General features: G+C 43.8%; 1 protein-coding gene across 1 annotated transcript in view; it reads right to left on the bottom strand.

Moving 5' to 3' along the window:
* OBSCN (obscurin, cytoskeletal calmodulin and titin-interacting RhoGEF) overlaps positions 1 to 17,731 on the bottom strand; it is a 303,665-nt gene that overhangs the window by 169,205 nt on the left and 116,729 nt on the right. The window contains 11 exon segments of the mRNA XM_078152436.1: positions 219 to 482; positions 773 to 1,036; positions 1,327 to 1,590; positions 1,885 to 2,148; positions 2,439 to 2,702; positions 3,001 to 3,264; positions 3,558 to 3,821; positions 4,111 to 4,374; positions 4,705 to 4,968; positions 10,462 to 10,725; positions 11,070 to 11,333. Coding sequence (XP_078008562.1) covers positions 219 to 482; positions 773 to 1,036; positions 1,327 to 1,590; positions 1,885 to 2,148; positions 2,439 to 2,702; positions 3,001 to 3,264; positions 3,558 to 3,821; positions 4,111 to 4,374; positions 4,705 to 4,968; positions 10,462 to 10,725; positions 11,070 to 11,333 — 2,904 coding nt within the window.

Here is a 17,731-nt window from a genome sequence, read left to right on the forward strand (position 1 = left end):
GAAGGGAAAACAGAAATATGGAGAGAATGAGAAGTGAGAATGAGTTGTAGAAGATATCTTCTGTTTGGTCAGTTGGCTTAGATGTCACATAGCAATTGAGGGACAGGGTAAAAGAAGAGCAGACATAGGAAGGAGACATCATAGATGATCTGAATACATGGATAAGGAAATTCTGGACAATCAAACAATGAGATGAATTTCCCCCACATCCTCTTTACCCTTCACAGTCAGAATCGCTGTGGTCATCTCGTCTCTGCACACACAGGTGTAGTCTCCAGCATCTTCCATGTCCAGCCTGGGGATCACCAGCTCACACACAGCCCCATCCTGCCTCAGGCTGTATCTGTCACTGGCTTGCAGCTTCTCTGGCCCCTTCCTCCACTCCACAGGGGCTGCTTTGCTCAGCTCACAGTGTAGGGTGACCATGGACCCTTCAGTGGCCTCAGTCTTCTGTAAAACTTTTGTGAACTTGGCAGGCAGGGCTGAGAAAGGGTCAGACAGAGATGGAGAACATGAGACTCACTAAAGGTCAGAGGGTGGTTAGACGTAGACTCAATGGGAGGGAAAACAGAAAGACAGAGAGAATAGGAAACAGGAATGAGTTATGGATGGAGCTTTCTCCTGGATGAGGTGTCATAGAGGAGCTGGGAGATGGGACCAAAACTGAGAGAAGACATAGGAATGAGACATCAGAGATGACCTGAACTCAGGACAAGGCAATGCTGGACAGACAACCAAACAATGAACTGATTTTCCCACACGTCATCTTTACCCTTGACAATCAAGGTTGCCTTGGTCTTCTCCTCCCCACACACACAGGTGTAATCTCCAGCATCTTCCATGGCCAGGATGGGGATCACCAGCTCACACACAGCCCCATCCTGCCTCACGCTGTATCTGTCACTGGCCTGAAGCTTCTCTGGCCCCTTCCTCCACTCCACAGGGGCTGCTTTGCTCAGCTCACAGTGTAGGGTGACCATGGACCCTTCAGTGGCCTCAGTCTTCTGTAAAACTTTTGTGAACTTGGCAGGCAGGGCTGAGAAAGGGTCAGACAGAGATGGAGAACATGAGACTCACTAAAGGTCAGAGGGTGGTTAGACGTAGACTCAATGGGAGGGAAAACAGAAAGACAGAGAGAATAGGAAACAGGAATGAGTTATGGATGGAGCTTTCTCCTGGATGAGGTGTCATAGAGGAGCTGGGAGATGGGACCAAAACTGAGAGAAGACATAGGAATGAGACATCAGAGATGACCTGAACTCAGGACAAGGCAATGCTGGACAGACAACCAAACAATGAACTGATTTTCCCACACGTCATCTTTACCCTTGACAATCAAGGTTGCCTTGGTCTTCTCCTCCCCACACACACAGGTGTAATCTCCAGCATCTTCCATGGCCAGCATGGGGATCACCAGCTCACACAGAGCCCCATCCTGCCTCACGCTGTATCTATCACTGGCTTGGAGCTTTTCTGGCCCCTTCCTCCACTCCACAGGGGCTGCCTTGCTCAGCTCACAGTGTAGAGTGGCCACAGACCCTTCAGTGGCCTCAGTCTTCTGTAGAACTTTTGTGAACTTGGCAGGCAGGGCTGAGAAAGGGTCAGACAGATACAGAGAACATGAGACTCACTGGATGGAAAAGGGTGGCCACACATGGACTCAATGGAAGGGAAAACAGAAATATGGAGAGAATGAGAAGTGAGAATGAGTTGCAGGAGATATCTTCTGTTTGGTCAGTTGGCTTAGATGTCACATAGCGATTGAGGGACAGGGTAAAAGAAGAGCAGACATAGGAAGGAGACATCACAGATGATCTGAATACGTGGATAAGGAAATTCTGGACAATCAAACAATGAGATGAATTTCCCCCACATCCTCTTTACCCTTCACAGTCAGAATCGCTGTGGTCATCTCGTCTCTGCACACACAGGCGTAGTCTCCAGCATCTTCCATGTCCAGCCTGGGGATCACCAGCTCACACACAGCCCCATCCTGCCTCAGGCTGTATCTGTCACTGGCTTGCAGCTTCTCTGGCCCCTTCCTCCACTCCACAGGGGCTGCTTTGCTCAGCTCACAGTGTAGGGTGACCATGGACCCTTCAGTGGCCTCAGTCTTCTGTAAAACTTTTGTGAACTTGGCAGGCAGGGCTGAGAAAGGGTCAGACAGAGATGGAGAACATGAGACTCACTAAAGGTCAGAGGGTGGTTAGACGTAGACTCAATGGGAGGGAAAACAGAAAGACAGAGAGAATAGGAAACAGGAATGAGTTATGGATGGAGCTTTCTCCTGGATGAGGTGTCATAGAGGAGCTGGGAGATGGGACCAAAACTGAGAGAAGACATAGGAATGAGACATCAGAGATGACCTGAACTCAGGACAAGGCAATGCTGGACAGACAACCAAACAATGAACTGATTTTCCCACACGTCATCTTTACCCTTGACAATCAAGGTTGCGTTGGTCTTCTCCTCCCCACACACACAGGTGTAATCTCCAGCATCTTCCATGGCCAGGATGGGGATCACCAGCTCACACACAGCCCCATCCTGCCTCACGCTGTATCTGTCACTGGCTTGGAGTTTTTCTGGCCCCTTCCTCCACTCCACAGGGGCTGCCTTGCTCAGCTCACAGTGTAGGATGACCATGGATCCTTCAGTGGCCTCAGTCTTCTGTAGAACTTTTGTGAACTTGGCAGGCAGGGCTGAGAAAGGGTCAGACAGAGATAGAGAACATGAGACTCCGTGTAGGTCAGAGGGTGGTTAGATATGGACTCAATGGATGGAAAAACAGAAAGATGGAGGAATAGGGAGTGGGAAACAGTTATGGATGGAGTCTTCTCTTGGTCTAGCAGGTTGAGGAGTCATAGAGGAGCTATGAGACAGAGCAACAGAAGGGAGCAGACATCAAAAGGAGATATCACAAATGGCCTGAAGTGAGGACAAGGCAATGCTGGACAGACAGTTAAACAATGAAGTGATTTTCCCACACGTCATCTTTACCCTTGACAATCAAGGTTGCCTTGGTCTTCTCCTCCCCACACACACAGGTGTAGTCTCCAGCATCATCCATGGCCAGTCTAGGGATCACCAGCTGACACACAGCCCCATCCTGCCTCACGCTGTATCTGTCACTGGCCTGAAGCTTCTCTGGCCCCTTCCTCCACTCCACAGGGGCTGCCTTGCTCAGCTCACAGTGTAGGGTGACCATGGATCCTTCAGTGGCCTCAGTCTTCTGTAGAACTTTTGTGAACTTGGCAGGCAGGGCTGAGAAAGGGTCACCAGATACAGAGAACATGAGGCTCACTGGAAGGAAAAGGGTGGCCACACATGGACTCAATGGAAGGGAAAACAGAAATATGGAGAGAATGAGAAGTGAGAATGAGTTGTAGAAGATATCTTCTGTTTGGTCAGTTGGCTTAGATGTCACATAGCAATTGAGGGACAGGGTAAAAGAAGAGCAGACATAGGAAGGAGACATCACAGATGATCTGAATACATGGATAAGGAAATTCTGGACAATCAAACAATGAGATGAATTTCCCCCACATCCTCTTTACCCTTCACAGTCAGAATCGCTGTGGTCATCTCGTCTCTGCACACACAGGTGTAGTCTCCAGCATCTTCCATGTCCAGCCTGGGGATCACCAGCTCACACACAGCCCCATCCTGCCTCAGGCTGTATCTGTCACTGGCTTGCAGCTTCTCTGGCCCCTTCCTCCACTCCACAGGGGCTGCCTTGCTCAGCTCACAGTGTAGGATGACCATGGATCCTTCAGTGGCCTCAGTCTTCTGTAGAACTTTTGTGAACTTGGCAGGCAGGGCTGAGAAAGGGTCAGACAGAGATAGAGAACATGAGACTCCATGTAGGTCAGAGAGTGGTTAGATATGGACTCAATGGATGGAAAAACAGAAAGATGGAGGAATAGGAAGTGGGAAACAGTTTTGGATGGAGCCTTCTCTTGGTCTAGCAGGTTGAGGAGTCATAGAGGAGCTATGAGACAGAGCAACAGAAGGGAGCAGACACCAAAAGGAGATGGGCTGAAGTGAGGACAAGGCAATGCTGGACAGACAATTAAACAGTGAGGTGATTTTCCCACACGTCATCTTTACCCTTGACAGTCAAGGTGGCCTTGGTCTTCTCCTCTCCACACACACAGGTATAGTCTCCAGCATCTTCCATGGCCAGCCTAGGGATCACCAGCTCACACACAGCCCCATCTTGCCTTGGGCTGTATTTGTCACTGGCTTGAAGCCTCTCTGGCCCCTTCCTCCACTCCACAGTGGCTGTCTTGCTCAGTTGACACCTCAGTATGGCTTTATCTCCTTCTGTGGCTTCCACAGCCCTCAGAACCTGTGTGAACTGGGCAGGAAGGGCTGAGAAATGGGCAGACATATATGGAAAGCATGAGATTTCTCAGACGGGAAAAAGCAGGTAAACAGAGACAACAAAAGTGGGAAGATGCAAGGGTAGAGAGGGTGGGTACTAGGCTCAGCATTGTGGAAATGGGACACAGACATTTCTTTCTGAGCACAGCCTGTTGGGTTGTAAAAAAAAAAACACAACTAAAAATAGGGCTAGAAAAATATGGAAAACACGCACAGCCAGAGGAAGGGAGACCATAGCAATGGAAAGGTTGAGGTCAGCGATGAGGCATCAAAAGGATAACCAAACCACAGGCTCATCTTCCCACATATTGTCTTTACCCTTGACGGTCAAGGTGGCCTTGGTCTTCTCCTCTCCACACACACAGCTGTAGTCTCCAGCATCTTCCATGGCCAGCCTTGGGATCACCAGCTCACACACAGCCCCATCCTGCCTTGGGCTGTATCTGTCACTGGCTCTGAGCATCTCTGGCCCCTTCCTCCACTCCACAGGGGCTGCCTTGCTCAACTCACAGTGTAGGGTGACCATAGACCCTTCAGTGGCCTCCATGATCTTTAGGCCTTTTGTGAATTCAGCCGGCACAGCTTAGGAAGGAAAAATGGAAAGGAGCTGCCTCAGAGCTGCCCACTCAGGGGAATGCATGATTTCTCATCATTTGTCTTATAGCCCCCCCCAGGAGAGAAATGGCCTAACTCTTTAGGGTGCTGATAGGAGAGGACAGCCCTAAGTGGAAATGAAACTGGGAATCCAGATGCACATTTGAGTCGTGGCACCAGACAATGCACGTAAGGATTCAACAAACAAAGGAAGTGACAGAGGGAGAAAAGGGAAGAAACAAAGTCCTATATTCAAGAAACTCTTTAGAATCAGCACCCCCACTGTCTTCTCTTCTCCACACGGACAAGCAGTCTCCAACGTCACCATTGCCGAGCCCATGAATCACCAGCTCAGGCTCAGCTTCCCCCATGGAGCCATCGAGTCAAAGAATCAATGGTGAATAGGACTTCAGTGGTCATGTACTCCAATCGGACCCCATGTCCCTGCATGGTGCTCTCTGTCTACCAGATCCTTGAAAAAGTGATTATCAAGATTTCTCTGGAATATTTCTATTAATGGAGAATTCCTGATTATGTGAGCCAGCCCATTCCACTTTTTCACAACTTTAACCATTAGGGAGTTGTTCCATTATAAATAATAATAATAATAGTATTTGCAGAACACTTGAAGGGTTGCAAAGTGCTTTACATATAGCTCATCTGGTATGACAGATACATAATAGCTAGCATTTATATAGGGATTTAAAGTTCACAAAGAACTTTCTGTATGCTATGTCATTTGGTCTTCACAACAGCACTTTGAGGTAGATGCTTTATTATCCCCATTTTATAGATGAGCACACCGAGGCTGAGACAGACTAAGTGACTTGCCCAGAGTCACACAGAGTAAAGGTTTGAGGCACTCAAGTCTTCCTGACTCCTAGTCGAATTCATCTGCTGTACCATCTAGCTCTCTATGCATTATATAAAGGAGGTCTATTCTTCCCTTCAGCTTTTCCTGCCAAGGATTTGAGTTCTGCCCTCTGTGGTCAATCAGAACAAATTTAAGCTTTTAGCCACCTGTCATGTCTCCAAATATTTGAAATCTCCTGTTGTGTTTCCCTTTCTCCTCCTAATCTTCCCTTCCTCAAGAAAAACCATCCTTAGATTTTTCAACTGGTCCCTGTACAACCTGGTCTCCACCTAGGTCCTCACTCTTTGTTGTGAATGTCTTTCACTTTGGCAGTGTCCTTCCTTGAAGGTTTCACTGAGCACCAAATGTTGTACTCAAATGTGACAAGAGCAGAACCCTCACATCCTTTATTCTAGACTCTAGGCTTCTCTTGGTGCAGCCTAAAATTCACCATCTTCTCTGGCTGCCATGTTATACTGCTGATTCATGTTGAGCATGCCATCGATTAATACTTTTCAGGATTTTTTTTCCATATCAAATACAGTATGTCCTTGCTTCTTGTTTTCTGCACTTGTGCAATTGGCTTTTGGAACCCAAGTGGAAGACTTTCCAGCCCATTAAGAATTATTTGGATTCTGATTTTGTCACCTAACATATTAGCTATCTCTTCTAGCTTCATGTTGTCTGCAAGTCTGGTAAGCATGGCCATCCGTGTCATTGATAAAAATAGGAGACACCACAAAGATAAGGAAACATCTATAGATAGAGCATCTATAACAGAGACCTCTCTGCAAATTGACTTCTATCCATTATTAATTATTGTTTGGTCCCAGTCATTCAATTACGTCCAAATGCACCTGATTAGTCTATGATCTGGACTACACATCTTGCCCCATCTTGCTTCAGGTGTTATCTATCACTGGCCCTAAGTGTCTCTAGAACCTTCCTCTATTCTATGGAACCACTTTGCTCAGTTCATAGTGCAGTGTGGTGGTGGCCACTTCTGGGGCCTCCACACTCTGTAGTTTTCCCATAAATTTATATAGTAGAGCTAAAGAATAGTTGGGCAGATACGGAGTACATGAGATGCTCTGGACCATGGAAGGTAGGTGGATACAAACATAAAGGAAGGAAAGTTAGAAAAATGGAGAAGACTGAGACTGAGAAAAAGACACAAGCAGGACTGAGGAAACACAGAAAAACTAGAATGGGGGAAGAAGAAACAACAAATACAGTACAGAAGGGATAGGGTGGGTGACACGACAACAATGGATAGAAAACTTAATTAGCTGCCAATTTCCCTGTACGTCATCTTTACCCTTGACATTCAGATTTGCTGTGGTCTTCTCTTCTCCACACACACAGGTGTAGTCTCCAGCATCTTCCATGTCCAGCCTGTGGATCACCAACTCACACACAGCCCCATCCTGCCTTGGGCTGTATCTGTCACTGGCTGGGAGCTTCTCCTGCCCTTTCCTCCACTCCACAGGGGCTGCTTTGCTCAGCTCACAGCGTAGTGTGGCCGTGGCCCCTTCAGCTGCTTCCATACTTCCCAGATCTTTGATGAACCGAGTGGGCAGGGCTGAAGAGGGGAAGATGGAGAGAAGCTACCTCAGAGCTGCCCACCCAGGAAAATAGACTTTCTCAGCATTAGCTGGGCTGGTCTGCAGGGCAGGAACAGACCAAACAGCTGGGACCATGACACCACAAGGAAGCAAGAGGGTAGACAGAAATGAATGGAACATTTCAACTAATACCACTAATCACTGCAGACACATAAAGGCATGCTACATGTAGACAGGTGAGAAATCACACACAGGAGAGGGGAGCTGAACACAACTCACAGCCTTGTGGTTAACAGACAGGAGAGAATCAGATAAAACAGCTAAGAGGCAGCAAGGGAGAAGTGGACTAAGGGTACCATATTCAGGATAAACTTCACAAAGTCACCATCACCTTTCTCATGCATATGTCAGTTTTCAGGGTCAACCATTTTTACCCTATGGATCACCAATTCACACAGTGCCTCTTTTAGAGTTGGAAGGGATGTCCAAGGGCATCTGGTTCATCTCCTCTACAATATCCCTGACAATAGGGATCCAGTATCTTTTTTTTCCACTTTTTTTTTTTGGAGGCAACAGGGTCAAGTGACTTGCCTGGGGTCACATAGCTAGTAAGTGTTTGAGGCCAGATTTGAACTCAGATCCTCTTGACTCCAGGATCAGTGCTCTATCCACTGCACCACCTAGCTGCCCTGATCCAGTGTTTTCTTGATGACTGCCAGTGCTGATGCAAGGCAGCCCATTCCAATTTTGCATAGCTCTGACATGCCCCTCAACTACTTGAAGGCAGAGACTATTTCCTTCTTAGCCCTCAAGTACAAGTGATCCTCCTACGTATGACATGGCCTCTAGTCCTTTCCTCATCCTGATCACTCTAGTAATGCTCCTGCTTGTCAACGTCCTTCCCAACAGTGGTGCCCAGAGCTGAACACAATATACCCTGTCGGTCTGACAAGAATTGCAAATGGCAGGGGCTAGGGAGAGCTATCTTCACCCTCTTTTGAATTCTATACTTCTATTAATGCAGTCTAAAATCACATTAGTGTTTTTGCATCCTGCGTCACACAGCTGATTGTATTAAGCTTGCTGTCCACTGACACCCTGAGGGTTATGGTTGTTGCTTTTGTTTTTTAAATGAACTGTTTTCTCTCTTTGCTTCCTCCATCCTGTACTCAACTATTTGAATTTTTGAACCCAACTCTAGGACTTTACATATGTCTTCATTCGATTTCATCTTATTAGACCCAGATATCATGCTTGCTTTTTAAACAACTACATGGATCTTAACTTAATCTTCTACTGTTTTCATTTTACCCTCCTGGCTTCATTTGATCTGCATGTATGATAGGCAAAATGAAAAATGATGAACAGCACAGAGCCAAGGTCAGATCTCTGGGGCATTCCACTATAGACCCCTCAAGGCTCCATGAATCACTGCTCTTTGGGTCCAGCTCTTTGAACAGCAGAGTCTACCTGATTATTCTATCCTTTGGCCCGTGTCCCTCAGCAACTCTCACTTTTCAAGTTGCAGTTGTGGTTGGTTTCTGCAGACCTTTCCTTCATTCCTCCTTACAGGGGCTGACTCAGTCAGTTCATAATGCTGGGTGGCCCATTTTGTGATCTCTGCAATTTCCTACACATTGGACAGGCAGGACTGAGAAACAATCAGACAGATGTGGAGAACATGAAATTCTTGGGAAGGTGGGAGAAGGCTGGACATGAAGGAAGTTGAAGGAAGTATTCTAAGACTCAGACTGGGGTCATCCTGAGAAGGGAGTCACAGATCAACAGGGAGACAGGGAAGGAGGACTGTGTGAAGGAGACAGCACAGAGAGAGACCATGGTAAGCAAAGGGTGGGCTTGCTGAGAAGACAATACAGGAGACAAAACCAAGCCATGTGTCGCCTTCCCCACAAATGGTCTTTACCCTTCACGGTCAAAGTTGCTGTGGTCTTCTCCTCCCCACACACACAAGTGTAATCTCCTGTATCATCGACATTAAGGTTGAAGATCACCAGCTCACACACAGCCCCATCCTGCCTCAGGCTGTATCTGTCACTGGCTCGGAGCCTCTTTAGCCCCTTCTTCCACTCCACTGGGGCCATCTTGCTTAGCCTACAACGCATTGAGGATGAGGTACCTTCTATGGCTTCCATGCTCTGTAGTCCTTCAATGAACTTGGCAGGTAGGGCTGGGAAAGGGAAGATGAAGACAGATTCCCCTCAGACCAGCCCACCCAGGGGGACTCATGACTCCTCAGCCTTTATTCTGCGGTCACCCAGATGAGAACAGACCCATCAACCAGAGGCCAGGGATGGAAAGGAAACCAGGAAAACAGACACCTTAATTAACTTATACCACCAAATACTGAACTCTAGAGTGATAAAGGAAGGTTAAGTTTCTAACACAAGCAGAGAAAGCCAAGCAGAGCCACAGCTTTCTGGCCAGTGATGGGGAGGAGAAAAACAGGTAAAGCAGAATTAGGAGACAAAGGAGAAGAGTGAAAAATCCCACGCTCAACATACCCATTACAACCAGGGTCGCCATGGTCTTTTCGTCACAACATGCAAAGTCTCTAGTCATCCATGAAGCTCACCAGCTCACACAGAGCTCCCATCCTGACTCAGGCTTCGCATATCATGGGCTTTAAGCCTCTCTATCCCCTTTCTCCATGCCATGGGAACACCACACTCAGTACACTCACAGTACAGGGGGGCCCTGGACCTTTCTGTGGCTACCATGCTCCACAGACACTCCCTGAGCTTGACAATGAGGGTCAGATAGACATAAAATGCCACAAAGTGCTGGGAGACAGCTTGACATAGAAATCAAAGGAAAACCACAAAGCCAGAGGATGGGGACTGACTGTTGCGGAAGCAACAGTCTGGGATGGGCACAGATCATTTCCTCTTCTGTAGTAGCCTGGAAGTCAGTCAGGAGACAGCCCAGAATGACACACATGGAAACAGTGAGATGAGACAGGTGCAGAGTGGGTGGACTGGGTGACAAGACAAACCTCAGCAGAAAACCAAATCCATAGCCATTCCCCACACACATGGTCTTTACCCTTCACTGTCAAGGTCGCTGTGCTCATTGCTTCTCCACACACACAGGTGTAGTCTCCTGAATCATCCACATCCAGCTTATGGATCACCAGTTCACACACAGCCCCGTCCTGCCTCAGGCTGTATCTGTCACTGGCTCGGAGCCTCTTCAGACCCTTTCTCCACTCCACAGGAGCTGCCTTACTCAACTCACACCTCAGTGTGGCCATGTCTCCTTCTTTGGCTTCTGTGCTCTTCAGTCCTTCTATGAAGTTGGCGGGCAAGGCTGAGGAATGATCAGACAGACACGGAAAACATATGACACTTGGGGAAAGGGTATCAGGTGGCTGGACAGGGATGCAACAGAGGGGAAACACAGAACGTTGCAACAGATGGGGCTTGAGAATGAATCACAAACAAGACCTTCTCATGGGTCAGCCTGATGAGGAGTCATGAAGCACCTGGAAGAGGGGCTAGACAGACAAAATGTGAGAAACAGATAAGCACCCCATAGAGACAGACATGGGATGGCATGGAAAGGTGGAGTCATGGATAGAATGGTCCAGGTGACAGAGTAACATCGAACAGAAAAACAAACTACAGACTTATTTTCCAACATGTGGTTTTTACCCTTCACTGTCAAGGTCGCTGTGGTCTTCTCCTCTCCACATATACAGGTATAGTCTCCAGTGTCATCCACATCAAGGCTAGGGATTACCAACTCGCACACAGCCCCGTCCTGTCTCAGGTGGTATCTGTCACTGGCTCGGAGCCTCTTCAGGCCTTTCTTCCACTCCACGGGAGCTGCCTTGCTCAGCTGACACTGCAACGTGGCTGTGGTTCCTTCTAGGGACTCTGTACTTTGGAGTTCAACCATGAACCTTATAGGGAGCTCTGAGGGAAGGAAAATGGAGAGGGACACACTCAGAGCACCATACCAATACTAGCTCCTTGGCAACCACTTGGCCAGTTACCCAGGTGGGAACTACCTAGCTTGGACCCTGATGGGTTGGCAATAAAGAAATAAATTCCAATAAGCATTTATTAAGTGACTCCTATGTTCAGTTTGGAACACATCTGTGATTTTGGCAGGACCGATTCAGGAGGTGTTCTAGCCTCTGACCAGTCAGGCACTAGCCCATCTACCTATCCATCCTCATCTATAAATATACATAATCATCCTTTGCATGGTTGCCACTTCTTCCTTCTTGTTTTTCTTCCTCCTCTGTCTTCTTTTTTTCTTCTTTCTCTTTTTCCTTCTCTTCCTTTTCCTTTTCCTCATTTTGAGATGCAAATTATTTAAATGAAATTGTTTTCACAATAAAAAATATAGACAGTTTAAAATACATTCATAATACACCTTTCAAAAGATGTGTGGGTGACACCTATTAATAATGCAGACATAAATGGAACAAAGATTTACCTTAAATTTCACAATCACTACATCTAATAATTTTTTATTGAAAATTAGAAAATCATCAACAAAAATTAACATCTCCACATACAAAGAAAACCAGAAAAAGGATTGTAATAAAACCATTAATCTATTATATACAGTTTGTTTTTCACATATGTGTTCAATTTAACATGAGTACCAACACTGTCCCTCCAAGTCTGTGTCCCCTTATAAACTCCCTTCTATTCTTTTCTGTGTATTTTAAATGTTTATTGATGATCTTTTCTTTCTTTAGTGTTATCCCTACCTCCCCATAATTCCAACAACCTCCTCCCACCTCTACAATAGAAGTCCTCTCTTTAGTACAAACAAAATTAATTTGTATCATATTGGCCATGTCTGAAAATGTATGTCTCATTCTGTGCCTCAGTCCATCCTGTCTCTTTGAAGAGGTGGGAGGCACGTTTCATCACCAGTCTTCAAGAGACTGTGATTGGTTATTGCACTAATGATAAGAATTCTTAAGGTTTTCAAAATTGTTTTCCTTTCAATGTTGTCATCACTGTATAAATAGTTGTCCTGATTCTGTTCACTTCGTTATGTATCAGTTCATACACGTTTATTTGATTTATCTTCATTTGTCCCTTTTGTCATTTCTTACAGTGCAATAACATTACATTATATTAATATAACATATTTTGGTCATTGATAAGCATCCACTTTGCTCCCGGTGCTTTGCTATAATTTCTTTTAAAAGTATTGCCATAAACATTTTTGTAAAAATGGATCTTTTCTCTTCATCTTAGGTCTCTTTGGGAAATACACCTATTAGTGACATCTCTAGGTCAAAGATATGAACAATTCAGTGACTCTTGGGGTATAGTTTCAATTAGCTTTCCAGTACTAAACAGTACATTGGTGTGTCTATCCTCCAACAGCCCCACCAACAGCTGCCCTCTGATGAGTGGGAGGTGGAAATTCAGAGTTGATTTAATTAGCATTTCTTATTATAAGTGATCTGAAGCATTTTTATATAGTTGTTTATAGTTTAGATTTCTTCTCTTGAGACCTTCCTGTTCATATCCTTTAACCATTTATCTATTACAGGACGTCATTATTTAAAAAAAAAAGTTTTGTTGACATATTTTGTTTTTAATATCACAGCTGTTTTTAGATATATCCTTCCTCACCCTTTAGTGAACCTTGTAAACAAGAAAAACAGTTAAGCAAAGCTAACTGATACCGTGACCATGTCTTCAAGTGTATTTAACATTCTGTACACGAACTCCCTCACTACTCTACCAAGAGAAAGTAAATATATTTTATTATCTGCTTCCCCAAGATTGGACATCATTATTACTCACAATTCAACTTCCTTTTAGTATTCTTTTCATTCACATCCTTGTGGTCATTGTGTATATTGTTCACCTAGTCCTGCTTCATTTGCTCTTCATCAATTTATATAAACGTTTCCCTTCTTTCTCTGACTTTTTAATATTTGTCATTTCTTACAGCACAATAATATTCCATTATATCATATATCACAATTTGATTATCACTGGGTACCCACTTTGTTTATTCAGCATTGGATTTTTGTTTTGTTTTGTTTTGGGCTACCATAAAAATACTACTATGAACATTTTGTCACGTATGAGACTTTTCTTCCCATTTCTGGCCTTCTTGGGATAGACATGTAGCGGTCAAAGAGTGACTTCTTACTTCTTAAGTGAGAAGCTTAGTGACTTTCTTGCATAATTTCAAATGGTTTCCAGATCAGCTGAACCACTTAGAACCTTCACCAACAATATATTAGTGTTCTACAATTCTTCCAACATTGACAATTTCTGTCTTTTATCATCTTTGCTAACTTGCTTGGTTTGGGGCGAAATGTCCAAGTTGTCACAATTTACATTTTTTCTTATTATTAGTGATTTGAAACAACCTTCATGTGGTTGTTGACAAATTGCAAATCTTTTTCTGAAAACTATTTATAAATGATTTTTGGTCTCGTATATTTGTATCAATTCCCTACATGACTTGAGAACGAGACCTTTATTAAGAGATAATTCGTGTAAAAATTTATTTTCCATTGATCTATTTCTCTCCTTATTCTAAGTTCATTGATTCCATTTTCCATCCTCTGATCTTCTAGACAAAAGGTAACAAGGACTTTGTGATGTCTTCATGTCCAAGTACATGAACAAAATGCTTGGTTTACTGGGACTTATGGAAAATGCAGGGTAAGCACTATTCTTGCCATCCATGAGTTTATTATAATAAAGGTAAATGAGTAGGTAGCTTTTTATAATAAGCTCAAATTGTGCACTCAAAAGAAAAAGAATATTTTTCAAACTATCTAAATAAGGCCTAATTTCTCCTCTGACTTCCAGTCTTGTATCACCACCTATATGTCCCGCTAACTCTCTAAATTCAGCATAATTCACTAAACTCGAACTCATGATCATCTTCCCCTATTAAATCTACCCCTTCCCCCAACTAACCCAGTTCAGTATATGCCATCATCATCTTCCCAGGCATCCATGTTCAAGATTTTAGAGTCCCCATGGACTCTTCCCTTTCTCTCATCCTTTGAATACCTTTATCAAGGATGCCCTTGAAGTACGTATAGACTATTCTCATAAAAAATTACATCCAGATGGGAAAGTAGTGGGCATACAGGTTGATAGTTGATTTTCTCTCAATAAGCTTTTTTTAAAAAAACTATTGAGTCTGAGACTTTTTTCTATGACTTCGGTGCCTTCCTCTTCTTCAGATACCTTGTAAAATAATCCCTCAATGCTCTCACAGATGTGTTGCTGCCAGCATAGGTTACTTCCATGTGCACTTGGTGTAATCCATCATTACCCAGTACAGTAGGAAGATCACTGTCTCTGTACTTAAGAGTTCCCGAGTCCAAATCCCATCTCTGCCATTTTACTACCTGTGTGATTTTGGACAAGTCACTCAGCCCCAGTTTCCTCAATGATAAAATGAGGCAGTTACACTGGATGGTCTCAGGTGGCTACAGATCTCTTGATCTGTGCTCCATGATACTTTCCCCATCTTCATTCTCCTTTTGGCATTATTTCTTCCTCTTCTCTGCGCACAATCAGGACGGTGATCCTAAAGTCCAAGTATGGAGGCTCCACTTGCATCCTCAGCAGTTGTTTCTCACTAGCCAGTGCCTAATTTCAATGGCTTTGACCCACTTTAAAATCCAAGGGGCTAATGATATGCTCATTTCTTTCTGTAGACATGAGGTTAAGTGGCAATTAAGCTATTATTATTATTATTATTACTTCCTTCTTCTCATCTTTTTTATGCGGTGGAACTAGACAGAAATAGCCCTGGGACAAGTAACTATCCTGCTATAATTCCTTCATTTTTGTTTATTTGTCAAATTATTGCACTGGTGGATAAAATCATAAGATTTTCATAATGTAGTAAAAAGCGTTTGGAGGCAGGCTCATCTTCTAGACAAATTCAGTAGCAGAGAGGATAATGGGAATAATATTGTACTTCTTCCTGTTTCTACATGGTGTTGATTAATTCTGCTAAGTCTTCATATTTTGAAAGCTTTCCTAATCATGTTGGTTGGAGGTTATGAATGTTTTATATGGCAGCATCTATTAAAAACATTGTTCTGAGACATGTGTGGATTGACTTCATGTCTGAGCAGTTATGATGATAGTTTTAGCTGTGATAATGTTCTGAATTAGATAATGTTCTGCAGTACAGTTCATCCGAGCATTTTTAAAGGAGATTAGGGGGTTTGTAGTTGCAGCATGAGGATTTGTCATCTGTTAGTTTATGAAGAATAACAACGTTATGCAGTATAATTCTTTATATAATTTTCACTGGTCATCTACCAAAACTTCAAATGCAGTCCCCATTTTATGAGTCTCCTTTCCAAAGCAAAAGAAACATTTACGTTAAGTATGGATTATTGCACCTTTTTTTTACTTGTGTGTTAAGGGTTAATGGTTTCCTTTCAAGCACAGCTGCTTGTAATCTCATGTTTCCATGCCGAAAGTTCAACAGGGTTTTTTTTCCTTCTACTTTGTATAAAAGTCTTCAGTCCTATGTGAAAATAACAGTAGTTTCTTTCAAGGTTATTCTCAGGATATTTATTAGCACCCAATCTGAGCATACTTCCCATGCTGAAATAGTTGCCACTTCTCAATGTCACTGACTGCATATCATCCTTCAGGTTGTGTTGTTGTCGTTGTTGTTATTGTTGTTGTTTGTTTTGGGTTTTTTATGAGAATGAGTCCATCACATGTTTCTTTACAAATAACAGGCACCTACATCTTAGGTCAGTGAGGGTCTTGAATGTATGACAAGTCCCTGTTGCCCCCCAAATTAACCATGGGCAGGGAAAGACTGTCCATGAGCGTACACACATGTGGCCTGGCCAATTAGCACTCAGAAAAGGATGTCCATGAGGTTAGAATTGTGTGCCCTGGTCAATTAGCACTCTTAAATCTACAACAACATTTAAAACATAGATCTTTACTCCTAAGGAGTAGTAATAGAAACATGACTTTTCCTCCATATAAACAAGAACAACCCAGTCTCAAATGGCATGGCTGTCAAAGATCTGTCCTACAGCCCTAACGTGAATGCTGAGGCTTGTATCAGCCTGAAAAAGGCTGGCAGAGGACCAGGAACTTTACAGAACTGAAGGAACATGCCCTTTTATCTAGAAGTATCTGTAGCAGCCTTGGGAGTTTTAACATTCCTTGCATTCACCATGAATTCATGGATGGATGGATGGATGGATGGATGGATGGATGGATGGATGGATGGATGGGTGGGTGGATGGATGGATGGATGGATGGATGGATGGATGGATGGATGGATGGATGGGTGGGTGGATGGATGGATGGATGGATGGATGGATGGATGGGTGGGTGGGTGGATGGATGGATGGATGGATGGATGGATGGATGGATGGATGGGTGGGTGGATGGATGGATGGATGGATGGATGGATGGGTGGGTGGATGGATGGATGGATGGATGGATGGATGGGTGGGTGGATGGATGGATGGATGGATGGATGGGTGGGTGGATGGATGGATGGATGGATGAGTGGGTAAATGAAAAAGCATTTATTTGATAGTACTTTATGTACCAAACACTGAGCGATGTACATAAAAATAGAAAACAGCAAGCTAATCATCTAAGATCTAGCCAATCAAAACTAACATCCTTTAATAAAGCCCAGTGGAATCCAGATGAGCTGTGTGTTGAATTTTACTTTCATCTTTTAGTTGTGTGGAAATTTGCCATATTATACATTGAGAGAGCATTTGCTGCTAAATGTTGAGGATCAGACAAAAAGCCTGAACATCTACCTCCCAGGGTTGCTGTGGGGATCAAATGAGATAATGCATATTAAGTGCTTTTGCAAACCTTAAAGTACTAAGTAAATATTAACTATTATTAGTATCTCTTCAACCCTTAGAATTAATCCCATGAATACATGACACTTTGATGGTGAAAAGAGTCTGTTATAAAAATCATTGAAGATCTTTCACATTTTATTCTGTTTATTGTCCTTCCAATTTCATCCTTAAACATGGCGTGAGACACTTTCACTTGGTTAGGTCTCTCATGAAACTTTGTTTAAGCTGATTTTACCTTCCATTGCTTCTCTCTGTTTTATGAAGTAATAATGCTCATAATTTTCTGCCATTCTTCTCTGTAAGATTTTACAAAGGAGCTGATATTCTAAACAGAGATTGCCCTTGGCTATCACACATATCCTTTTGGCAAGCAAGCAAGTCAAGCATTTGCTAAGTAATATGCTTTTTTCCTTACTACTTTTTAAAGTTTAATTTTATTTTTTCAATGAACAAAAACTATTTTCTCTCCTTCCCACCTGTCTACTC

The sequence above is a fragment of the Phascolarctos cinereus genome, unplaced genomic scaffold (assembly GCF_003287225.1).
Source record: "Phascolarctos cinereus isolate Bilbo 61053 unplaced genomic scaffold, phaCin_HiC Scaffold_4;HRSCAF=312, whole genome shotgun sequence".
NCBI lineage: Eukaryota > Metazoa > Chordata > Mammalia > Diprotodontia > Phascolarctidae > Phascolarctos > Phascolarctos cinereus.